Below are 25669 nucleotides of genomic sequence, written 5' to 3'. Positions count from 1 at the left end.
TTGGTATGAGAGTGTCAAGTCTACAGGAGCGTCAGAGGCAAGAGCTACTGTGGCGGCCATCTTTGAAAATGACAGTCTTCCACAGAGAGATTCTGGAACCAGGCATGCTTAAGAAGCAGCTAGGAGAAGTGTTCACTCTCATTTGAAGGCTTCCAGCTGTCTTTAAGCCAAAGCCACCAGCAAGGAGGAGTAGGATGTCAAGAGGAAATAGGATTTAGCTGCTGTGGCATTACTGGCTTTGACCTCCTCTGAACACACTGAACATCTAATCGTTCACAGAGTGCGTGCTATTGCCAGATATTGCGCTAAGCTCCTTGTGTGGATTATTTTATTTAATCTCATAACAACCCTCTGAGGTAGATATAGAGGATTAAAGAAGATAAGTAACCTACTTAAGTACCAGTGGCTGGAGAGGGAGAGGCCAGGTTCAAATTTAGCACCTCTATGCTCCCCACCAAGCAAGGTTGCTATGGTATTTTATGTCCTATGTAGATGATTATGTGAGTCCATATTTTTATTCACTAAATGTGCTAATATGTTTTATTATTACCAAGTTATCAAGGTGGAAAGATTGAAAAAAATAATTTCAATTAAATAATGTATATTTCTTTCCCAGTAACCGTAAAGAATGGGGAAAAGGGAAGAAAATCTAATTCCCCAAACTTGTTTGTTTCCACTGATGTGCTTGTTTCAAAGAAGGTGAGGCATTTTGATGGCTAGGATAGTCAGTTATTTTTTAACTACATTTTTTTTTCCTTGAAAAAATTCCACAGCCTAGGGAAGAATGTACTGATTTGATTTCTTCTACAGGAAAGTGTAATCTGAGAGTATATGTGGTATTCATTGTTGATTTCTCTTGGAGGCATGATGGGACCCCCTGGGCCACGAGGGTTTCCTGGTCATCCAGGATTTCCAGGGGCAGCTGGTGTTCCTGGGAGAGCTGATTCTGCTCCAGGAAAATCAGGGAACCCAGGACCACCTGGGTTGCCTGGAGCTCCAGGGCTGCAGGGACCTCCAGGATCAGATGGTAAAGTGCTCTTCATTCACATTCCTTAACATTTATGTTGCATTTGATGTTTGCAGTGTCATTCAGAAAATGTGACTTTCCAGATTTTTCAAAAGTTATCTAATATTTCATGAGCCAACTTAGTATTCTTAATAGTACAAAAGAATAAATGGATGTTGGACTATCATCGAAGTATAGTGGAAATATTTGGTTGAGATTTAAGTGTGATGATAGAATTTTGTAAATTAATACAATTTTTATTTTTTAAATGTAGTTTTCATTTTTATCAGAGTTATACGTGGGACCTAGCTTAAGAGTCAAACAGTTTTACGAAGCTTATTGTGAAGAACTGCCATCCCAGGCAACCCCTTCTCCTAGTCCTCCCTCCCTAGGGGTGATTATTTCTCACACAATTAGCTGGATCTTTTGTTATTTGCTTCTATATTGCCATTTAACATACTTGTATTGCTATTTCTTAATTTTTCAGTTTGAACATCATCTTTTGACTTCTCTCTGTAGAAGATGAATTTAGCTCTCTTTCATTCCTCCCTACCACACATGTGCACATTTTCCACTCCCACAACCTATCAATATAGTTATTATCATAATCTTAGTTAAATAAAGATTCAGTGTTTACACCGAAGGGCTATATAAATGCTATTCACTAGTTCAGCCATATAATAATATGTATTATTACTTATTCAGCACAACATTGTGTTAATAATTGTCTAATTTTCTTGTCTACGTGTTTGCTTGGTTTTCAATATACTTATTGCTAATTCATCGTCAAACCATCTAGAATTGTATAAATATCCTAATCATGAATTCTAACTCATTCAATATTCTATCAGTATTATCTCCATGGATAAATCTCTCCTGGAGCTTTTTGATCTGTTCAAATGAGGTCAGGTTGTAATTTTAAACTGCTGTTGAGACTCTCTTGAGATCTCTCTTCACCATTATCCTGGGAATTCTCTCTCTCTCTCTTTCTCTCTCTGTCTTTGTCTCTGTCTCTCTGGGTCCCTTTGTTTCCCACAACTCATATATTTCTTTCAATGGTTTACTCCCTCATTATATGTCCTGAGAAAGTGTGTAAATTTAGGAGATCTTAACTGCCTGAAAATGCCTTTATTCTGCTGTGGAATTTGGTTGATAGTTTGGCTTAGTATAAAATTTTAGGTTGGAAATATTTTTCCTTCAGGTTTTTGAAGGCATTTTCCATTGTTTTCTAGTGTTGTTACCGAGAAGTCCACTGACATTTAGATATTTGAGCCTTTGTTTGAGTTCTATTTTTTCTCTGAAAGTTTATAGGAATTTTTCTGTTTTCAGTGCCCTTAAATTTCCCAATGATTTACCGCTGTGTGGATACATTTGCATTTATTTGCAGGCACTCAGTGAGCAGTTTCAATTTAACACAAATCCTTCATTTCTGGAAAAATTTATTGAAGAATTTCTTTGAAGATATTCTTTCCTCTACTTTTTCCCCAGTTTTCTCTTTCTGGACTCAATATATTTGTCTGTTAGAGAATCAATCCTACATGTCTCTTTTTCTAATCTTTATTCTATTATTCTTCACCTTTTTACTTTTCTGTAACACTTTCTGGTAGACTTCCTCAACTCCGTCTTCTAACTCTGCTCCTGAATTTTTAAATTTTTGCTTTCATAATCAATTTTTTTTAATTTCCAAAGATTTTGTTGTTGCTTTCTTTTAATGCTTCCTTTTGCAGCAGCCTGTTCATGTTTCAGGGATGAAATGCCCTCCCTCATCTGCGTTTTTAATGATAAAGTTTCTTTTAAAGTTTTCTGCTTACTGTATTGTCTGTTTCCTCCAATTGTAAGGAGTTGTTGTTTTTTCCTGCTGCAATTTTTGAGAAGAAGATATTATGGTTTAACTCTTTCTTTAACCAACCATCCTGTTTTGGGCCCTACTGTCATTCTACTTCAGAGTTACCAATTCCTGAACTTTGGGAGAGATTTCCCATGTAAATTGTGTTCTTTCTCTGCTTTCCCCATTGGCTGCTTAGAATTCAGCTTTTTAGATTCTGCTAAGTCCTTTCACATTTTCTGCTGTTGTTTCTTTTCCATTTTTCTTTGTCCTGCAGGCTTATGCCTTTTTATGATATTCTTTTACTTTCTGTTATTTTACTGAGATTTAAGGAAAATAAAGAACTTATTGTTTGCATTTTGTCTGTTGTCTTTAACTGTTGTCTTTAACCAGATGTCTCTGATTTTTTTGTTTTACAAGCTCTCCTCCATGCTTTCTTCATTAGGTAATTATTGATAATTGAAGAGGAAAAAAGATCTTTGCTGTACATTTACTCTTAATTTTTTTGTTTATTTGTTTTGTTTTGGTATGTTTGTTTTGTTGCCTATTACGTTGGTCTTTAACCCACTAAATTAGGGCTGAGATTAGGGATGGCTTTATCAAGGTTATGGTAGCAGAAACATGCTGTGACAATTGTATGGTCTATTTTTGTATATATTCTTATATCAGAGAGAAAGAATCATAGGAAAGGAATGGAAGAAAGAATGGGGTTGAGAGGAAAATGTGAGTGCAAGAGACACTTCTACTTGTTCTATAGAAGATATTCACAAAAACTGTGATTCTCTCTGCCCATCCCTTTCCCCACTGTAAAGTTATATATTGTAGTGTTGGGCACCCTGGACCACAAGGAATGAAAGGCAAAGTGGGTCCTCCAGGAAGAAGAGGCTCAAAGGGAGAAAAAGGCAAGTATGCATCAAAAGTAGAAATTCTAGAAGATTACAACATATGGAGGATTGGGAGGCACTTATGAAATATATGAGATAGCAGTTCATGTAGAATTGTTACTCACCTTAGTTACTCTCTGTGAGTATTCCATCTCATTATGTGCTTATGATGTGATTAGAACTCACCAAAAAGTCAAATCCTCGTATCTCATGTATGAAGAAGACACTTACTGGCCATGGAATTTTCCTCAAAGTGGTGACCTTTTTCACGAGCTCCTCTTGGTTCCTTGAAAGAAGCAGAAATAGGATAGTATTGATCTTTTATTTCAGTTTCTCTCTGTGGGTCCCATATTTCCCAGACTCATCAAATACCTATGGCTCTTTGCTTCTCCATCCTAAATTGTTTGGTGTCTTTTTGACCAACTGAGTCAGGTGGGTCTGAGAGCTGAGGACTTTGACTATCCTATAGACTTTTTTTTTTAGACTAAAAGTCTCGATGATTAGGAAATGCATTGTAGTGAATTAACAATTGTAATATGCAATGCAGTCAATAATTCCTCTTTGCATATTATTTTGATTCTCCAAACGTTTGGAGTTTATGTTCTAACCATTTTTTTTGTTTTTGTTTCTTCAGCAGAAACCAACTAAGAGACTTTTTTTAGTAGGAATCAAATAAGAGACTTTTAAACTTTTAAAAATAAGAAGATTCCTTATTTTTAAAGTTTTTCAGTAGAATTGGACATTACCTTTTTTACTAGAATTTGTCAGGATGAGTTTATTAAGACACAAAACACCCCGTTTGTCTAGAAACAGTATACCCACCCCACATAGACCATGCCTAGGTACCCGCACATCATGCCCCATGCCCCTCACATCACACATTATCAATTCTCTGTGATAAGAATCGTGTACATCAGACCCTTTTTGTTCTTATTTTCACTGTTGGTTTTGTATAGTAAAGCCTTTATTGGGAAATAAAGGAAATATGACAAAGCTGCCTTTTATCCTCTGTCTAGGAAGCATGGGGCTCTGTGCCTGCCAGCCCGGTCCCATGGGCCCACCAGGCCCTCCAGGACTTCCTGGGAGGCAGGGTAATAAGGGAGACTTGGGGCTCCCTGGGTGGCTTGGAGAAAAAGGTTACCCGGGCCCTCCTGGTGCAGAAGGATCTCCAGGGTCACCAGTGAGTAACTTTTACCAGTAACAATCTTTCTAGTTCCAAGAGACAGAGATAGAATTCAATTATACCGCTTTCTAATTTATAGTGTTATATATTTTTAATGTTTTGAACCTATAGATATATTAATGACCAAAAAAAATCTGAATTCACTCATTCATTCATTCAACTAATATTTATTGAGTACCTACTATGTTCTAGGTGCTGAGGTTACAGTAGGGACCAGACGACAGTCTCTGCCCTCCTGGGACCTCTACTTTTTTGGGAGGACATATACCATATAACAAATAGACAAGTAAATATACAGTATGGCAGATGGTAATAAAGGCCATCACCATCTAGTGTGGCTTGAGTGGAGAGACTGAGGGACAGAACAGGAGGAGATGAAGTCAAAGAAATGGCTGGAGGGTAGGAGGAGTTGCAGAGAATGGGGCTTTGTAGGAGGGCTAAATTTGAGTTTTTACTCTGGATGACACGGAACAGCCAGTGGAGAGTTTTAAGAAGAGAGACACATAATCTGACATTAGTTTTAAATGGATCACTCTGGTAGCTCTGCTAAGAACAGACCATAGAGGACAAGGGAAGAAGTAGGTATATTAGCTGGGAGATTGCTGCAGTAATCCTGGCGAAATATGATGGCGGATGGATTAGCATGTTAGTGCTGGCTGTGGTGGGAAGTGGTTGGATTCTGGATATATTTTGAAGATAGAGTCAACAGATTTGCTGATAGACTGGACATGGGATATGAGAAGAAGAGAGGTAAAGGATGGAGCCAAGATGGGGAAGACAACATGAGAAGCAGCCATGGGGTGAGAAGGAAAGCAGTATTGTTGGGGACATTTAAAGTTTGAAGTGCCTATTAGATAAGCAAGGGGAGATGTCGAGTAGGCAGTGGGATGATATTCAAGTGAAGGATTTGGATGAGAGGTCCAGGCTGGAGATATAAGTATTGGCTTTGTCAGAGTTTTCATGATATTTCGTGCCAGCGAGTGGATGAGATCTATCTTGAAATGGCTCTCATTGGCTGACAGTTACAAGGGACCCAGGTTGAGGCACAGCCTTTCAACTGTCCCTCAGAATAAAATCACTGCCCCCTGGGGCTCTCCTCTGGAGGCTGGAGACAGCCCTCCTGTTCCCTCCTTATTAAGAGGCTTAATCCTGGGGTGACCTGGAGCCTAACCATCAGCCCCAATGTACTCTTTTCCATTTTCCCATGAGAATGAGGTTCCAGTCTGACAGCCTTTAGTGAGGGTGATGATTAAGCTCTCCGTGCACCATCCTCATCACACTTGCAAAGTCTACTCAATGGGGAGCTCGGTCCTTAGTGCATGTATGTTGAATGAGCATGGTTGCAATTATTAAGTAGTTTGCATTTTATAGTCGCTTTTTGAATTCAACATTTTATCATAGTCATTTTTTTTGTGTTGCTACTTAATCTTCTTAATGAAGATTTTATTGGCTCTAAAATATTTCCTATTGAGTTGCTTCTCAGAGCTAACATCTTGCAGTGTGGATTACTGGTTCATCCAGGTTTATCCTGGCTCAGGTTTATGTAATTCACTTGCTCAAGGGCTTACCTCTTTGGACTGGCCATATATCTGATGTCTTTTTTCTGTGTGTGATTCTGTCCATACAACTTCTCTGCATTTAATTCATCACATTGTGGTCACAGTTAGGAACCAGGTTCATACCAGGGGGCAGTATGAAAGGAAAGGAGGGAGGAAGGAATGGACAGAAGGAGAGAACACGAAGGAACCACAGACAACCACTATGGGTGCTCTCACTCCTCTATACACGTCCTGTCTCATCAGCTGGTGCCTGGCCCCAGCGGCCACAGATTGGTGGGAAAGTAGAAAACAGAGAAGCAGGTTTACATTCTTTGCAATTTTTTTCTGTGGTTGGACCAAGGCTTTGTATTCACTGCCTTAGTCTGAGAACGCTCCCTGGGATGGGGGTTTCCCACCAGGATGCTGTAGTGCAAGACACTGGGGCTTAGGAGCATGAAGACCCAGCTTCAAATCCCAACTCTGAGCTCTGCAGTCTTCCTGAGCTTCAGTGCCTCGTTGATGAAATGGATATACCAACGCTCATCTTATATTCAATTGGGCAATATATTTTGAAAGCTACAAGGTACACTCCAGTGAACAAGATGGCCAGGGTCACCGCCCCTGAGGAGTTGCAGAGCAAACCAAATATCACAAACTGCTATGGGCTAAATCTGACCTGCTGGCTTATTATTAATATGAGATTTATGGCTGCCCTTGAGAAACTGGAAGTTCATTACCACTGGGTCAGTGCCTTCCCACTGCTGCCAGAAGCTGAGAGGTGGCCATGCCTGTGGGAGGAAGTCTGGGTGCTCCCATCTTCACCACGCCCACTCACTGTTTCCCTCAGAAGGACATGGCCACTGTGGGCATCTGTGGTCAAAGTCCCTGACCTAGACTGTGTATAAAATAACTAGTACACGCCTGGCAGAGGACTTTTTTATTGTTGCTAAGATTTTGTTGTATTAACACTCATGGTTAGTGATTTCTGATCTTAGAATTGTGAAAAGTAGTTCTCGATCCCGAAGCAACTGGGAACCTCTGCCCCAGGAATTTCTTAGGTTCAACACTGGTTTCACCATAGTCTAAGTGCCATGAAGGCAAGATGGTCTCCTTAAATGCTGTGTCTTCAGTACTCAGAAAACACCTGGCACTTTGTAGGTTCTCAGTAAGTGTCTCTTTCGTGAAATCCAAAGACAGCACTGGTAATTTTTTTTCTTACTAGCTCAACTAAGTCTGTGATCTGACTCTAGTCCTTAAGATTCTACATCTGCAGAGCATTAGAGTAATTCATAATACGTTTTAACTCTCTAATGTGCTGGCTAATAAACTGCTCAGACTCCCAGGGTGTATTCATTCTTCCAGGGTACCAAGGTCTTACTTATTAAGCACACCACTGGTATTCTCTTTCTGGAGAGAAATTGGTTCATATGCCATGTGAATAGTTTTTTTTGTTTGTTTTGTGTGTGTGTGTGTGTGAGGAAGATCAGCCCTGAGCTAACATCCGTGCTAATCCTCCTCTTTTTGCTGAGGAAGACCGGCTCTGAGCTAACATCTATTGCCAATCCTCCTCCTTTTTTTCCTCCAAAGCCCCAGTAGATAGTTGTATGTCATAGTTGCACATCCTTCTAGTTGCTGTATGCGGGACGCAGCCTCAGCATGGCGGGGGAAGCGGTGCGTTGGTGCGCGCCCGGGATCCGAACCCTGGCCACCCGTAGCGGAGCACGCGCACTTAACCACTAAGCCACGGGGCCAGCCCGCCACGTGAATAGTTCTACATCTTGATAATTTATCCATCAGAAGGACATTTTCATTATCCGTCTCTTGGACGGATATTGTACGCCATACGATTTGGCCCTCTCCTACTGTCACTTACGACTTGGCATATACAATAAAAATAAGAATTAAAACAACACTCAACCCATTTTAGTACTTTATGATTTCTAAAGTTCTTTTCCTGTCTAATTTGGCTATGTCTACTAAGAAATTTGTTCCAACCACCTTTTTGATGCCTCATAGACATTTTACACACAGGATGCTATTCTAGAGTGATGTTCTTGGAAGTACTGAATGGTGTATGTGGAGCTATATTTTCTCTACATTAAATGGCTCCCAACCATTTTGCCCATTTGAGTTTTTATGCTTGTTGTGTGCATTTTTGGCTTCTTCTTCAATCTTACTGCTTGATTTTTTCTCACCTTTATAGTTCACTGATTACGAACAAGTAGAGGCCAGTTAAAAATATAATTAAGCTTGCTTGAACACGTGGTTAGATTGTATGAAAATAAGACAGGGTGGCATCTGTATGAGCAAAGCAAATGGTCTGGTCAGTCATTTTTATCTCCTTCCAAATTCTTGTCTGAGTTTCTCGATTATTGAGGTCACCAGATAAGTAAGCTATGTATAGTGTTGCTATAACTATTTACTAGAATGCTTGGCCTCTCTAATATACCAACAGTAGGTTTCCAGATTTTTGACATGGCTTAATATTCAGTAATATGTAACACTTACAAAACCATGACCCAAATAGTCCAATCTCAGAGCAATGTTGAGGTCAAATGATGAGCTCATTGGCCAAAATTAGTTGTTTACTTACAATACAGAGGAAATATATTTACTACAGCAAAGATTCTTATTTTCCCTTCTCTGGCTCGTCAACTTCCTTCAGTATCACAATGTTTTTCATCACACACTCATCCCTAAACCTCTACCTTCAGCTCTGGTGGCAGCTCTCGTGGTTAACTTATTCCCTTCTTTCCTCCCAATTCTATGTTCCAATGCCCAAAATAATTAAAAAAAAAATTTTAATTATAAATTTTTATTTTGAGATAAATATTTATTTTACAACTCACAAGAAGTTGCACAATTATAGATTTCCCATGTACCCTTCACCCAGCTTCCTCCAACAATATCTTACATGACCATAGCACGTTGCCCAAACCAGGAAATTGACATTGATACATTTCCATTGACTCAGGTACAGGCTTTAATCAGATTCCACCAGCTTTTACATGTAGTTCAAGAATCTCAGTTTTGCAAGGTAGGACCCACCTTGGAAGGCAGGGAAGATGAGACCAAGAGTGCCAAACTAGAATCTAGAACAGGTGGTTTAGAAGGAAAGAAGAGATTAGATGTACACGAATAATTTTTGACCCATCACAATTAAACTGATTTGTTCCTCTTATCTTTCACCAAGGGAAAACCTGGTGCCTCAGGACTACCTGGCAGCAAAGGAGAAAAGGGGGACATGGTTGTATCAAGAGTTAAAGGTGAGCCTAGTCAATCACTTAGCTCCCTGCCATTTTGTGAATGATATACGAACCATCTTCTTGCATTAACTTCCCCTGTGACCACACATCAATTCTATAATAAGACTTAGGATTGTTGAGGTTGTTTAAAAAAAATACTCTCTGCCCTTCAGAGTTGTGTGAACATTGAGCCTCCAATCTTCTGTCTCATAAATGCTCCTTTGGCCATATATTCACATCCTCATCATTGTGAACTTGGGTTTGACACAAGACCTCCTTTGACTTGCCTAGTGTTTATTCACTGCATTATAGTATCTTGTATTAATCAAGAATATTTTGGTTGTAAGTGACAGAAATCCAACTTGAAGTAGTTTAAGGAAAAAAAAAGTAATTTAGTGACTGACTGAAGCAAAATTTGAAAGGTTAGATGTAGAGTTTGCACTGGGACAACTGCGTCAGGAGCCTCCTCCTTCATCTTGCATTTTTCATTGTGCCATCTGCATTTTCTCCCCATAGATGGCTTTGTCTGGGCTATGGATACATGCCCCAGGCAGCTCCAAGTTCTTACAAACAAATATGAAAGAGACCTCTACTTTGTCAGCTCCAGTTAGAAAAAAATTTTCAGGAAGGATTGGAGTAGCCTGGGGCAAGTGCCCAACCATAGACTGTTCCCCCATTCACTTTGGCCAAGGGACGGAGTACCATGTTTGGCATCACACAAGAAGGGGAGGTTGCTGTTGTGATTGGCACCTCCACTCACAACCTCCTTATTGGAATGGGAAAGGGAACATTTCCCAAAGAAAGAGATTCACTGGGTTTGGAACTTGTCATTCTCCCCTCTAACTTTTGCATGGTTGTCTTTGTGTGAGTTTAGTCAACTGAGACACTCAGAGGACTCTCCCAGCCTACACAGAGTCAAGGTCATTGCCTTTATCTTGAATCCTTTGTTTCCTTCTACTTTACCCACTGCTGAAAAGGGATTGAATATCTTTTGGCTTTTGTTCCTAGGGCACAAAGGAGAAAGAGGTCCTGCTGGGCCCTCAGGATTTCCAGGGCAGCCAGGACAACATGGTCAGGATGGACGTGCTGGAGAAAAAGGGGATCCAGGACCCCCAGTATGTATATTCTTCTCTTGTTATAGAAGTCCACTTTCTTATATGGTCACACAAGTATCTACTTTCCCCTTCTCAATTTACCGAACTGTAACTCAGTAAGTATCAACATGCTGTAAATCAGAGTCACCCTTGATTCACTGCCACAAAAAGATGATGGTTATAAAATGTGAGGCATAATTGCAGATGGTTTAAAATCCTGAATTACAGCAAGACTTTCTGTCCTCATTCTTTGTATCATTCTTATGGTGTTTATTTCTTTCTGGGGCCCTTGTATCTACAAAGCCCCCCCTGATTTGAGGTCTGTTCAGTTGACTCTATGGGGTAGAGGCTAGAGCACATGTCCTGATAATTATCTTCAGTTCTGTTCCCTGGTGAAGAAGCACATGAGGGAAAGTGGCAAGCAAGAAAAGAAAATCCACTGCAATTGACATATGGGCTGATGGAAACAAATCCACTGAATTGACATATTGGCTGATGGAAAGTCCCACCGACAAATGATATTTCTGCATTTTTCAAACATGTTTTGAGTGGAGACCGTGTGTAGGTAATGGAAGCCATAAGAAAAAGGCTCTGAGACATGATCCAATGCTTAGGAACTTAAAGTATCTTGGCTATATGAAGTAGTTTTGAATGCTCACAATGTCACAGAAACTGAGCTAGATGTTTACTCATTAACAGTAGTCTTCTGAAGAGCATTTATCTTTCCAAATTTACAGTAAGGAAATGGAGGCTTAGAGTATGCCAGTCTGCCTTATTCCAAAGCATGGGCTACTTCCACCAGACTGTGCTGCCTGCTGCTGAGTGTTGTAATAGGGAAGGACCACGTTCTGATTTCACAGGAACTCCTTCAGACAGAATCCTGGGGGGTCTTCGTAGATTCATTAAAATAATCCAGACTCACAACACTATGAAAGACCACATTTGGGACCAGATTACTCAGAAGGTTAGAAGACATAATCCTCAACATGCCAGGAGGGCAGTGTCAGGCATTCCTAATAAGCGCGAGTCCTTGCAGCTGTTCATTCAGTTGGGGTGCAAGGAGATGAGATCCACATATGGCAGAAGTGTGAGCAGCCCTGACTTGAGAGCCTCATTCCCCACAGGAGCTGTTATCTCCACAGCACAGCTTGTGGGGACCCCATAAGAACTTACCAGTTACAGGAGCCACCACTCAAGGAAGCCCCAACAAGGGCTCCACACAGATCTTTATAGTTCTTCCAGACCAGATGCAAATTTTGCAGCCAGGAATTGATTTTACCATAAGCAACATTGCCTCGTAATGTAATTGGCATCCAATTTTTATGAAGTTTCCAGAGGAACAGAACTAGACAGTTAACCAAAGGTCAAATTCTTATGCAGGAGGTGAAAGGATTTGTCAGCCTTTTGCCCACAGACATGGAGGGTGATAGAGTCTATCCCTGTATCTTCTCATAAGAATGCAGGAAAACAATTTCGAATATATAAGAACTTATTCAATTTGTAAGCCCACTACCTCCCTTAATTTACTTATTTCTATATTTTCTCATATTTAATATTAAAGAGTGATTCTACATAAAATTTCTTATTCTGTATTTAAGACATAACACACACATAACTTTCTGTATTTGAGGCATAACACACACCCCCAGCATATATATGTATGTAAAATATTAAGGTGAATCTAAGTTAATCATTTTAAATTACGTTTGCTATTGAGTAACTGTCTCCTAGAACTATGAGCTTCCTATGTGTGTTTCTCTAGCCTATAACAATGACTGCTTTGAGTTCATGGACTTTGAAAGATTGGTAATTGACTCATGATGCAAACATTCCCAGGGGGATCATGAAGACGCAGCCCCAGGTGATCAAGGGTCTTCTGGACCGCCAGGCCCCCCTGGCAGAGCGGGGCCTAGGGGTCCTCCAGGACTGGGATTTCCTGGTCCACCGGGACAGAGAGGGCAACCAGGAGCTCCAGGCCACCCGGGAAGGAGGGGCCCCGAGGGCTTGAAGGGTCAGAAAGGTAATTTTGAATGTTTTGTGTGGCAGAATGTCAAGTGAAATCATGGAAGCTAAAGTGAGGGAGCCTCTCTTCTGGGTAAAGTTATTGTAGCTATGGCAGAACTGCTAAAGAAAAGTCCATCGAGCTGCTGTTGAAACCGTGAATACTTGAATGTTGTCAGACAAATAAAAGCATTACAGCACAATCAATATTTAAAACAAGTCCTTAAAATGCTAAGATGTCTTTGTTGCTTTATTTGCCTGGGATATCAAAATTGCCTTTCATTCATATCTCAGTATCAGTTTATACAATCTGACTGTATTAAAATTACATATATATTATTGAAAATATCTATTTTTTATAATTTTTTGAGATAATGCACTGTGTTTTAATAAAAAACACTAATATTTCATTTCAAAAATGTATCATTGTCCATGGAAACCCATTTATAAGCATTCTGGGGAGGAAAAAAAGAAGGGATTTCAAATATATTTGACAGTTATATGAATTTCAAACAATAAAGTGACTTGCAGTATTATAATTGAAAACTTTAAAAGGTTGAAAAAAGATTTAAGATTTTTTCCTTTGTAATATGTACGTACACCTTGGGCTACATAGTTGATTGTGAAATTTTAGAATGAAATATCTTTGGTTCTTGTTTTGACAACATAGAAAGGCAAATACCTTGGAATTCGATAAGGTTTAAGATCATAGTCTGGGACTCATCAAAATTTAACATTATTTTTATTCATCTGATACATTTTTGATTTGAGAGCATACGCAGTAATACATTATGAGATATAATTTCTATATATAATATAATCTAAAATGTATTATATATTATAATCTAATCTAATACAAAAGAGAAACATTCCATTTTAAAAGAGAAGGGAACTCAGAGGCACAAGCTTTGGCATCTTATTTTCTTCACAGTTAAAATGAGGAATGACAATAACCACATTGCAGAGTCATTTGAAAAACAAAAGACAATATATTTGAAGTACCTGACCCATGGCAGCCCCTTAATAATGGTAGCTGTTATTAATTTCTCTCCCAGTCTCTTTATCTGCACAATTCCCCCACATCTAAACTAGGAGCCAAATCTTCTGAACTCAGTGTTGGATGCTTGTTGCTATTTCATGATATATCAGAGCTGCCAATTTCGTTGTATTAGATATCCATGGGCCTATAAATACATGATTTTTTCTAGGTTATTAAAACGGACACTTTTGGAATCAATATTTTTCTTATTCCCCTCATGTTTACAACTGTTCTGACAGTTGGAGTTCAGATTTCAGGACAGATCTTCTAGAAATTCAGAATAAAAGTAGTTCAAGTGGTCTCATGAGACATGACGAGTCTTCTTTTCCTTTGAATTCCACACTCACCATATGAAAAAATATCTTGATTGAGTTGTCATTGAGAGTCACATTACACTGGGCTATCAAGTGTGTGAACGTCACTTTTTTTTTTTCCATTCCAGGTGATACAATTCCTTGTAATGTAACCTACCCTGGGAGGCCAGGCCCTCGGGGCTTTGATGGACCTCCAGGTATGATCAATGAGAAGTTCCTCTCCTACACATTCCCCAGAGTAAAAGAACCAGCAAGACAGATAAATGAATAGCAAATCCTCAGGGAACTAGTTAAATTATTATAAGGTTTTGAGGGACTATGGGAAAACAGCATTTGTAGTAATTCCCATTGGGTCTCTAGTCTACTGGTTTAGGCACATTCCGAATAGGCTTTTTATATCTCTCTACAATAAAATTTCCCTTGATTTCATCACATGACAGTAAAAATATTTGCCATTTTTGAGTTTTAAAACTATATCTTCTCTCTTTTCCTATGCCCCAAGAGTGAAAAAGATCGTTTGCTTATTGATTGTAAGTTTTATTCTATTCTTGATTTCAAAAGACCCAAACTTTTGACCAGAAACAGTCTGAAAAATGCCCACATATCTACATCCTTGATTGCACATTTATGCAACAGCCTCATTTAAATCAATCATTTGTTCATAGCTGAATTAAACCCCAAAATTATATAAGAGATTTTGCCTGATTTTTATTCATTTGGCGTTTACTTAAATTGACCCATTAAATATTAGCATGGCTGTTAATGTTGGCCTTTCTTGTCCCACACAACTGCAAAAAGTATTTAAAGGTTGAATGATGAATGACTCTCTATTGCCCTTTATAACCCTTAGCATTCATCACAATAATGTTGTGTAACAACCTCAAAATCTCAGTGGGCTACAACAACAAATATTTTTCTCTCCTATGGGTCTGCAGGTTGGTTGGGGTTCAGCTGATCTAAGATGGTCTCTGTTGGCTTGGTCCCTGACTCCACCGAGGGGCCAGAGTGTGCTCTGCTCACGTGATTGCAGAAATGCAAGAGGGCAGGCCCCGCTTCGCAGACACAGTTCACACCTCTCATTGCTTCCTGGTTGTTAGTATCCCATTGGCCAAAGCAAGTCACATGACCAAACCCAGATCAAAGTGTGGGAAGTACACTCCACCCGCCACAAGGCAATGTGAAGAATTACTACTGGTTGACTGACTGAATGTTCATTTTCGCATTTACTGGGAGTTGTTATGGATGGATCAAAAAAGTTTGTTATTACTTTCAGCAGCTCCAGGGAAGCGAACACAAACTCTAAGTTGGCAGTTGTACCTTCTGTAAAGTTATTTTAGCTGAGAGCTCCTAGTAGGGAATCACAGAACGTTTAAAAAAAATCTCAATTCCTTTTGCAGAAGCTTTTGGTGTCCTTCATTTAAGGGCAAATGGAGTAAGATGCAGGGAAATAGATTTTGGCCTTTACTCTGGGGCTTTCTCATCAAGCCACAGACTGGCCACCATCTCTTTCCTCCTACAAGGACGGGCTATGCTTGCGTATTCATATTTGAGACAGAGCATGAGAAAGTACCAAAAGATTCATCTGAATGGTGGTGTGTGTCCCAAAGGCTTTCAGGAAGAATGCTTTACAGGATGGCTTCTGAGCAAATACCTTAACAAAACCACTCTCTATGAAACACTTATTTGGAGCACATTACTTATAAAATGATTATGTAAACCAGGCTAGGCAACACCTCTACTTCCGTAAAGTAGAAATACTCTAGAAAAGACTTAACATAGATTTTTTTTTAAAATCACCTTGTTTTGTTCTCATTTGTTTTGTGTTTTATTGAGTCTGTGTTTTGTTGTTATCATTTAGGTCCGAAGGGATTTCCAGGTCCTCGGGGGGCTCCTGGGCTGAGGTGTTTGGATGGGGAGAAAGGTCAGCGTGGTAGACCAGGAGCATCGGAAATACCTGGTCCACCTGGTAAATAAGTGTTTTTCATTTCGGAATGTGTATGTACCTCTAATGGATGACCTTAGTAAGCAAATGGCCCAGGGATCCCTAGATAATGGGGGAGTGGTTTTTCTTGATACATTAAGCTCTTAGCTGGGTTTCGATAACTTTTAGGTTATGGTAATTTTGTAGTTCTCAGTGCTCCTTCCACCTGAAGCATAAATTGTAGGCTTTTAATGGTCTATTATGTTGTAGAAACTGCTCAGTCCAGACAGACCGTTTGCAAGTGAATGAAAACAATTAGGAAAACATCATTGGCTTACAGGAAATACTAAGTTACAATTTATTTTCCTGCAAAAGGTGGCAAAACCAACATTGCCTTTTAAATTACTCTGTTTTAGTAAGTACTCCTGTATTTTTTAAAAAAATGTATCTTTATCAAAACAGTAGTTTTATATGTGTATTGGTTCTATAGTTGTACATTTAACAATTTAAACAATTTTTTGTTCAACAGGCTTTCGTGGTGACGTGGGAGATCCAGGTTTTGGAGGGGAAAAGGGATCCTCCGCTGTTGGGCCCCCAGGCTCTCCCGGTTCACCTGGTGCAAATGGTCAGAAAGGAATCCCGGGAGACTCTGCTTATGGCCACCCAGGACCCCCGGGCAGGAGGGGTCTTTCAGGAGTGCCAGGGTTGAAAGGACTCAGAGGTGATCCAGGACGTCCAGGGGCTGCCGGTATGCGGGCTGTGCTGTTCCTGTGGTCCCTAAAGCTGGCTCGGTTCTGGAACAGGTCACTGAACTCAGGACAGTATCTTAATGCCAAGGAGCAGAGACCACCGCCATTGCCAGGTTGAAGGAGGACAGGACAGACTGTAAGAGAGGAGCAGCTCAGAGGGGCAGAGCAGTGTGGGCTGGGGTTCAGGGAAAACTCCGTGGGAGAGCTGGGCATGAGCTGAGCCCTGGCAGGCAAGCTGTATTATTGGGACAGGTGACAGGGTGGAGGGACTTTCATTCCGGCTAAGGTAACAGGCAGGGCAGCGAAATTCAAGATGGAAACATGGCCCTGGCACTGATTTACATCCCTTTCTGAAATCACTAAGGATTCTTCTGGATCCCCAGCAGAGATTTTCAGATTTTATTGTACTTAAAAATAACCCGAGTTGGGGATCATTAACATCACAGTCTTCTGGGCCTCGGTCTCAGGAACTGTGATTCCTTACATCAGAATTGAGTGAGACCCAGCAGTCCAGTCTGAACTTTAGCCTCTTGGGTGATAGTGACCAAAAGTGGACCCCAGACCAGACTTTTACAAACACTGTTCTGGTTCTTTCTAACAGTGGACAGGTCAGCATTTATCAGGTATCCATGATGGTACAATAGTACAGGGCACATGGAGGATAGGGGAGCCGCATTCTCTGTCTTCAGGGAGCTTACTTGGTAGTTTGTAAGTCAAAATATTCATATACAAAAACACAATTAACTGGAAAGTAACAAGCTAATACATTATGTGAGTCAATGAAAATAACTTTGACCCAGTAATCCTACCATCTCACTTGCGAAAATGTATTTAAGGGAAGTGTTCAACAGAAGATGAAGGTTAATATGAAAATACTCTTGTAGTATTATCCACAATGGAGGAACAATTTGAAACAAGAGAGTTAAGTAATATACACACACACTCAACGGAATGCTATTCAGCTATTAGCACTTAAAATTGTATTTGTAAAGATTACAACAAAATGGAAAACATTTGCAGATTAATATGCTGCGTGAAATAATCCCACAATTGAATGTGCACTGTGCTTACAACTTGAAAAATGTAAGCATATGAACTAAAATATAATGAAAACATGGAAAAATCAAATAGATTTGTAGGTTAGGGTGTGGAATTATGGAGGATTTATTTTTCTTTCTGAAGATTATGACACTGCCTTTCCAATAAATAGAAATTTGAGCATTCACGTGATGAAATAGCTTACAAAATGCAAATTCATTCAGTGCAAACAGGGTTTGTAAGTATGGTGGAGATTTGTTGTAAAACCTGCTGCAATGCAATGTTAGAGGTTGATTAAAATCAGGAATAACCACAGGGTTTTTTAATTTGCGTAAGCAACTTCTTTGTTGTCTATGTAACCTTATCAGGTAACTGTCAGCAATGCATGGTTTTCCCCTTCATTTGGAGCTCGCTATCGTCTATGATAAGAAAGCCCGTTCAGAGACTTAACCCATTTCAGCACTGAGCCAGGATCAAAATGTCTACTTCCCGTATTGATAAGCATGAACCCTTTGTTGTAGGCCATCCATATAGTTTTATGCCATGAGTGTCACAGGTGCATTGTATCATTTCAGGGCCAGCTGGCATGCCCGGATTCCCAGGTCTCAAAGGTCCCAAAGGCAGAGAGGGAAGTGCTGGGTTTCCAGGTATCCCAGGTCCCCCAGGCCATTCCTGTGAAAGAGGTGCTCCGGGGATGCCAGGACAACCGGGACTCCCTGGGGGTCCAGGTAGTCCAGGTAAGTGTCAGCAGGTGTCAAAAACTGTGACGGGTCGGGGGCTTACCTCACTTACAAAGGAATAAGCTTGCCTGTTGCCTTTACTGATGCTGGCAGAAGCAAGACTCTTGGGGCAGGGACAAAGGACTTTATTACTCATGGACAGAAAGTAGCATGAGCTTCATGTTGGTTTCTGTTATTTCCCCATGTCACCCAAGTCATGTGGGCTACATAAGAGGGACTAGATGGATACCATGCACATAGTGGGTGGCAGTATCTGAGAGGAGCATGGAGCCTGGGAACCTCCACTTTATAGTAGCCTGCAAGGCAGCCTGCTTTTTGTCCTAGGGGAGGCGCTGTATCATCTGTCAAGGTTGCTCGCTGCACGCACAACCTTGAGAAATAGCCCAGATAAAAGAGCAGTCAGGGCCTCGTATTCTTGGCACACCCAGCAAGACGTGTAGGGGCTCAAGAGACCCGCGAAGGAGTGTCTCTCAACATACGGTGCTAGGTGGCTATTTTCAATATGATCTTCATTTCCCCATTCAGATTGTCATCTGTTATTTAAATCCTGTTGCATTTATCCAAAGGCAGGAATGTGCCCTCTTTGCAGGATCAGAATGAGATTGGGGCAAACTCTGTCACTTTATTTTTAGCACCAATAACACTAGATGATGTTGCTCTGATTTCTGCTATTCTCTCATCACAGTGAACACCCTGACCAAAATTCACTTTGTCGTAGCTTCAGGAAACACCTGGAAGGTTTTCTTCTATCAGTTTTTTCCCCCCTAAGAGTAAATACAAATAGTATTTTTGTTCTTCACCCTTATCCATTTTCCATTAAAAAAAAAACTCTTTATAATATTCACGCATCTCTACTGGGAAATATTTATTCAAGTTATCTGCCTTCCTTTTAATAGCAGCCAGAAAAATATATTCTTAGACTGACAAAGAGTCGCGACTGTTATTTTAGCTGATAAATATTGTTTAATTGGCCGTAGATACACAATTTAAGCTACTATATTTTTTTCCTGCCTGCACATGAAGCCGGTTTTCAGTCTTCGTATGTTGTTGTCACTGTGGTTTGTCTCAGGTGCCCCAGGGTGGAAAGGACAGCGAGGGGATGTGGGGCCTCCTGGACCAGCTGGAATGAAGGGCCTCCCTGGAGTCCCAGGATGGCCAGGGGCAGATGGACCCCTGGGACCTCCAGGAGTTCCAGGCCCCTTTGGGGATGATGGACTACCTGGTCTTCCAGGCCCTAAGGGTAGGTAGTGCTTTTCCATTATTTCCTTCCATTTTATAAACGTGAAATCCACTGCCAAGTGAAAACTATTACGTTAGACCAAACTATACAAGGTACCATTATGTTAGCCTGTCTTTTTCGTTCCCTGAGTGACATCTCCCTTCTTCTTGTCCTCTGTATTGTTATTTCCAGTGGCAGAATGTTTTGGTGTAGGTAAATGGGAAAAGGGAGTGGGGATGTAGGTCCACAGAACCCATAAATATTTCCACTCAACGGACTGGGTAGAGCTGATAAAGCGTAGGGCTAACGTACTTCCACTTTGGATGGGCCCCCACCCTCCACCCCACCTCCGCCATGCCCAGTTCTCTTAAAGCCTTATGGGATCAGGACTCAGAAACATAAGGGCCTACACTTCAGAGCTGTGGGGTGGAAAACTGAGGAGTGGGTGGGAGAGCCCAGCTCTTACATCGGTGAGGTTGAGAGCGGTTGTTCGCCTTAGTACAAGCTCAGAGTTAGGTGGGAATGCGCATCTCTACGTGGACAACAAGGCACACAGATCTAGGCACCATACTAGCCTTTAAACTGTTTCCCTAAAACTTCATGTTCTCATTTCATCAGGACCCCAGGGGCTGCCTGGCTTCCCAGGTTTTCCAGGAGAGAGAGGAAAACCTGGCCCAGATGGACACCCTGGCCGAAAGGGAGAAATAGGAGAGAAGGGTTGGCCTGGCTTCGTGGGAGACTCAGGAGTGAGAGGAGCCAAAGGTAAATGCAGTCAACAGCACAGTGATGCAACCCGGGTTGTTTTGGTGTTTGATCAGAACCTATAAATATGATCTATGAAACATAAAATGGGACTACCCCACAGGTTGGACTCCTCTTTCTTTTGGTGCTATGGTGTTTGATTTAGAATTTTAAACAAAATTCATTTTTCTTACCTCCCAATCTTATTACATATAACTGTGGCAAATGAATTGCTCTCTTAATAGAAAAAAATCAACAAGGGCTTTTATTTACAGCTATTGGGTTTCAGAGAATCTTCTCACGTATCAGGAAGAGGGTGCAGGGAGAACTCCTGGCCCCCAGATTCTGTTTCAATTTTTCTTTTGTTTAACAAAAAAGCCAACCTTTTTCTGTAAAGGGCCAGAGAGTAAATATTTTAGGGTTTGCAGGCCATATGGTCTCTGTTGTAACTACTCAACTTGGCTTTTGTAGCAAGAAAGCAGGCAGAGACAACAGGCAAACAAATGAACATAGCTGTGTTCCAAGAAAATTTTATTTATCGACACTAAAATTTGAACTTCATTTAATTTTCACATATCATAAAATATTATTCTTGTTTTGAGTTTTCCCCCCAATGATTTAAAACTGTAAAAACCATTCATAGCTCACGGAGTGTACAAAAACTGGCAGGCGAGCTGTAGTTTGCCGACCTCTGAACTAGAATGAGTGTGCTTTCGTCTGAGCCTTGAGTTGAGTCTCCTCTGAGCTTCATTTAAAGAAACTTTTCATTGCTATAAAAAATAAAAGTTTTGAGGGGCCAGCCCCGTGGCGTAGTGGTTAAGTTCGGTGTGCTCGGCTTCGGTGGCCCGGGTTCGTGGGTTTAGATTCCAGGTACGGATCTACACGACTCGTCGGCAGCCACGCTGTGGCGGCATCCCATGTACAAAGTAGAGGAAGATTGGCACAGATGTTAGCTCAGGGCGACTCTCCCTCAGAAAAAAAAAAATAAATAAATAAAAATAAATAAAAGTTTTGAGACCCCTGGTTTAAATGTTCTATGTCTATCCCTGTTAAATATTAGCCACGAGGCTGCAGTGGGTGAACGTAACATTTCATTTCCAGTGTCAAGAATGAATGCTTGTCAACTTTTAGAAACAAGGTTTTTGTCGTTAAAGCCCTTTGGGCAAACTGCCTCATATTTAATTCAAATTACTTTTACTTCTTAGTTGATTGATTCTGCTATTATTTTTTGTTTTACTAGCCTGTAAATTATTTATGTAGAATCAATGAATCAAAGAGTCACTCTTGGCTGGCTTAGATAAGTGATGTTTGCTGCGCTATTATGCTACTATACAATTATCCTGCTAAAAAAAATTAAAAATTAGGTTAATGCCAGTGATGTGCTGGTAAACTGGTTCTCTAAAATAAAGTTTTTAAAAAATGCCCTGACTTGTAGTGATTGCTGTGGTGTGAATACTCCTACCATGGCACAAATGCTCCCACCGTGACTGATTTAAAGCATACAATGGTTTAACAACTGGCTTACAAAATTCTTGGATTGTTAATAATTGGCTCTCACCAAGCTGGTATGAGCCCCCCTCTAGCACACTTCTACAACTGGACAGTGTTTACGAAAATAAGGCAGATATATGGTATACCCTTCCCACTTTTGAGAATTCTCTATGTAGAGAACCAAGTTGAAATGTCTCCTCTTTTAATGTAAGGAAAATAATTAAGAGTGGCTAGGAAGGAGAAAATAGGTAACTGGAAAATATGAGATGGGCAATTCAAATTTTACAGGATAAAGAGACGTATTTTAGACCTGGAATTTTCAAGCCTCTGTTTTTTCGCTTATGACTTTGAGACGAGTTTGGTTGAATTTAGCAAACATTCACTGTACACCAGACTCCATTACTGGCCAAGTTTGGAGAGGAATATTAAAGCCCTTCCTTTACTGGACAGACTCCATTACTGGACAAGTTCAGAGAGGAATATTAAAACCCTTCCTTTAGGAAATTAAATCAACAAGATTGATATTGTGTGATCTATAAGCATCAATAGTTTAGTAGATTAAATGGGCATTTGGAAACTGGACATGAAGTGTCGTAACAGAATCCTCACATGTGTGGTGCCTCTGTTTATTTTGCTCTTGCATAATTAATATCTAAAGGATCCAGAGGACCCCCAGGAGATGAAGGAGAAACAGTTATAATTTCCAGAAAGGGGGAAACCGGGGAACCTGGACCTCCTGGAGATGGTGGATTCCCAGGAGAAGGAGGTAAACACTTATGTTTTTTAACTATATCAAATAAGTTGACTTCTTTACAGATCATTCCAACAAGCACGTGTATTAGGCGACTTTTCCAGTAACACTGAGACTAGGAAAGGTCATATTTTGGATATAAACATACACTAATGAATCTCATTGGTACATTTTTTCTGTGCTCTCCCATGTTGGAACTTAGCTGAAGTTCATAAGTATTTATAGATTGGGATATTCCAAACCAGGATCAATCCCAGGATGTACATATAACACTGGTTCCAGGTTTAAAGTATTTGGTGGCTGGTGTTAAAATGAATAGAACAATGACTGTCCAAGTCATTTCGACCAGTGCTTCTCAAAGTTCAATGTGCACATGAATCCCCTGGGGCTCTTGTTAAAATGCAGATGCTGAATCAGGTCTGGGGCAGGCTAGGCTCTGCCTTTCCGACAAGTACCCTGATTCCTGTGCTACTGGCCCTCAGAAACACTGCGCAGCAAGGATTTTGACCACCACGTTTGTGTTCTCTTTCCCAAGTTCAGACTTAATCTGCATGAGACCTGGGTTCTTGTCTTGGCTCTCTCCTTAACTAGGTGCTAGGGGACAAATGTTTTAACTTCTCTGGGTAAGTTCTTCCTCATTTGTAAAATGAGCGTGTTAAAGCAAATGATCCTGCATGGTGGCTCCTACCTCGGATAGCCCTGAGTCTGTTTCTGGGCAGCTTCTTTTACAGTGAGGTCACCGAAGCCAAAAATCATAGCGATGCGGCTTAGGGCAGGAATTAGGATTCCCAGTGCCTTTGGCTTCATCTCCTAAAAGTAGGACCAAAATCCTCAGCCTAACTATTGTCCAGCCCAAGATTTCCACGAAGAGGTTTGTAACACTTCCAACCCCATCAGGTGATAAAGGCCATCCTGGGATGCAAGGGAGGAGAGGAGAGCCGGGCAGATACGGACCACCTGGATTTCACAGAGGGGAGCCCGGTAGAAATGGGCAGCCGGGACTGCCTGGACCTCCTGGCCCTCCAGGCTCACCCGGGCTGAGAGGGATCGTTGGTTTTCCGGGATTCCCAGGTGACCAGGTAAGTGGCTGCTGTTTTGAGAGGAAAGAAATAATAAAACCTTTCTGCTCTCAGGATGCCCAGAAGGAGTCACAATTTGCCAGTGTACATCATTGTCCTTTTGCTGGCTTTTAGAATGTAAGGGGTATGCCAAGGGAAGAATGGAGACTTCTAGAACGCCATGATGTAACTGTAAGTTCTGACCAGTGCTCATGCCTGGTTCCTGTGACATAGATGACCAAGTCACTGACTCCAGTCTCCCTGCCTAGTTTAAACAGCTCCATAGAGACTTGCCTTCTGACTGCTGGTTTACCAGAATAAGGAGTCATCTGAAAAATGACTCAATTCTGGTTTCTCGGCCTTCCTATCTGATTGCAGATATCACAGATTTTGCTGTAAATACATTTGGTCTTCATGATCATGAATAAAATACCTCTCGAGAAGCCAAGAGTTACAATAAATGTAGTAATATGTATCACAACTTCTGGAAAATGTAGAATATAATTTGCTACCCATCTTTTGGAATAAAACAGATTTTTAAAGTTTTTGGTATGAAATGACTTATAATAATATTTTATTTAGTATCAATTTGTTGATTCAAAACTTAAAGTTATATGATGCAGTTACTGTTTGCAATCAAGTATAGAGAATCGGATGCTACCTGTTGTATCTCTAACTCTGGAAGAGTTTTTTCAACTTTTAAAAATTAGACACATGTAGTGGTATGCTTGCAACGCATTTCCAATTTTCTTTACCACTTCAAATTATAAAAACCAAATTGGTTATGGAAAATTATAATTGGATCATGTCATGCATGTGTCATTTGTATTTGAAACCCAATTAAAGTCTTACTTCTGTTTCATTAAACTATCAGGGTAAGCCGGGGTCTCCAGGGCCCTCTGGACTTTCGGGAATTGATGGAACAAGAGGACCTAAAGGTAAGATTTGGAAATACAGCAGCCACCCATCAAGCTCATAGTCCTGGGTGTTTGTAACATTGTGAGCCAGCACCTGTGGCATGCAAAGTGAAGTGTGTCAAACAAACTGCAACATCCAAGGGGGTCTTTTTAGCCTCTGCTAGATAATCAAACACTCATGACCTGAATCATCCACATTTATCATTCAGATCCAAGAGCACCAGAGAGAAAACAGCATGCCTGCAGGGCACATCAGGTCTTCCTCCTCAAGGAGAGTTTTTGTGGCAGTCCTTTGAGTGACTGCAGCTCCATAAGTGACAGCTCAGGGGCAAGCAGACCAGATCCACATCGGTGGGCAGTGTCCACCTTGGCTTAGAAGCCCCACGCCCCACAGGAGCCAGGATCTCTTCTAAGGATTCCATAGGCACAGCTTTTAGAGTCCCAGTTACAGGAGTCACAGTACACAGAGAAGGCCAAAGCCATGACTTCTCACCAGATGTCAATAGTTCACTTAAGAATTTCTGAGCCACATGTAACTTACAATTGGGTTACTTTTACTGTAAGCCAAGGGTCACCAAATGTGTTTTTTTCCAAAGAACCGGATCAGAAATATTTTCAGCTATGCGGTCTCTGTCACAACTTCTCAATTGTGCATGAAAGCACATATAGCATGAAAGCTATAGAGAATACACAAATAAAGGAGCACGGCTATGTGCCAATAAAACTTTATTTACAAAACAGGCTGCAGGCCTCAGTTACCTTCTGCCAAAAACAACGTTGCCTTGTAACACAATTGACATTCTATCTTTATCAGGTTTCCAGGGAAAGAGAAATAGAAAGTTAACCCAAGGTCAAAAATGTCCTTAGAGAAAGGGAGGTTTCATTAACCCTTTATCCAGACAAACAAGCAAACAA

At 40.7% G+C, this 25669-nt stretch overlaps 1 protein-coding gene across 1 annotated transcript in view; it reads left to right on the top strand.

Annotated features, from left to right (window-relative positions):
• Positions 1 to 25669, top strand: part of COL4A4 (collagen type IV alpha 4 chain) — a 100290-nt gene that overhangs the window by 43216 nt on the left and 31405 nt on the right. Inside the window, exons 19-33 of the mRNA XM_058533115.1 lie at positions 863 to 1027; positions 3644 to 3737; positions 4736 to 4895; positions 9630 to 9702; positions 10690 to 10796; positions 12612 to 12795; positions 14258 to 14326; positions 15988 to 16095; positions 16580 to 16798; positions 18413 to 18574; positions 19647 to 19817; positions 20415 to 20558; positions 22687 to 22794; positions 23677 to 23858; positions 24712 to 24775. Coding sequence (XP_058389098.1) covers positions 863 to 1027; positions 3644 to 3737; positions 4736 to 4895; positions 9630 to 9702; positions 10690 to 10796; positions 12612 to 12795; positions 14258 to 14326; positions 15988 to 16095; positions 16580 to 16798; positions 18413 to 18574; positions 19647 to 19817; positions 20415 to 20558; positions 22687 to 22794; positions 23677 to 23858; positions 24712 to 24775 — 2010 coding nt within the window. The remainder of the gene's footprint in view (positions 1 to 862; positions 1028 to 3643; positions 3738 to 4735; positions 4896 to 9629; positions 9703 to 10689; positions 10797 to 12611; positions 12796 to 14257; positions 14327 to 15987; positions 16096 to 16579; positions 16799 to 18412; positions 18575 to 19646; positions 19818 to 20414; positions 20559 to 22686; positions 22795 to 23676; positions 23859 to 24711; positions 24776 to 25669) is intronic.

This window comes from Diceros bicornis, chromosome 37 (genome assembly GCF_020826845.1).
Source record: "Diceros bicornis minor isolate mBicDic1 chromosome 37, mDicBic1.mat.cur, whole genome shotgun sequence".
NCBI lineage: Eukaryota > Metazoa > Chordata > Mammalia > Perissodactyla > Rhinocerotidae > Diceros > Diceros bicornis.
This window is presented reverse-complemented; position numbering and strand designations above follow the sequence as displayed.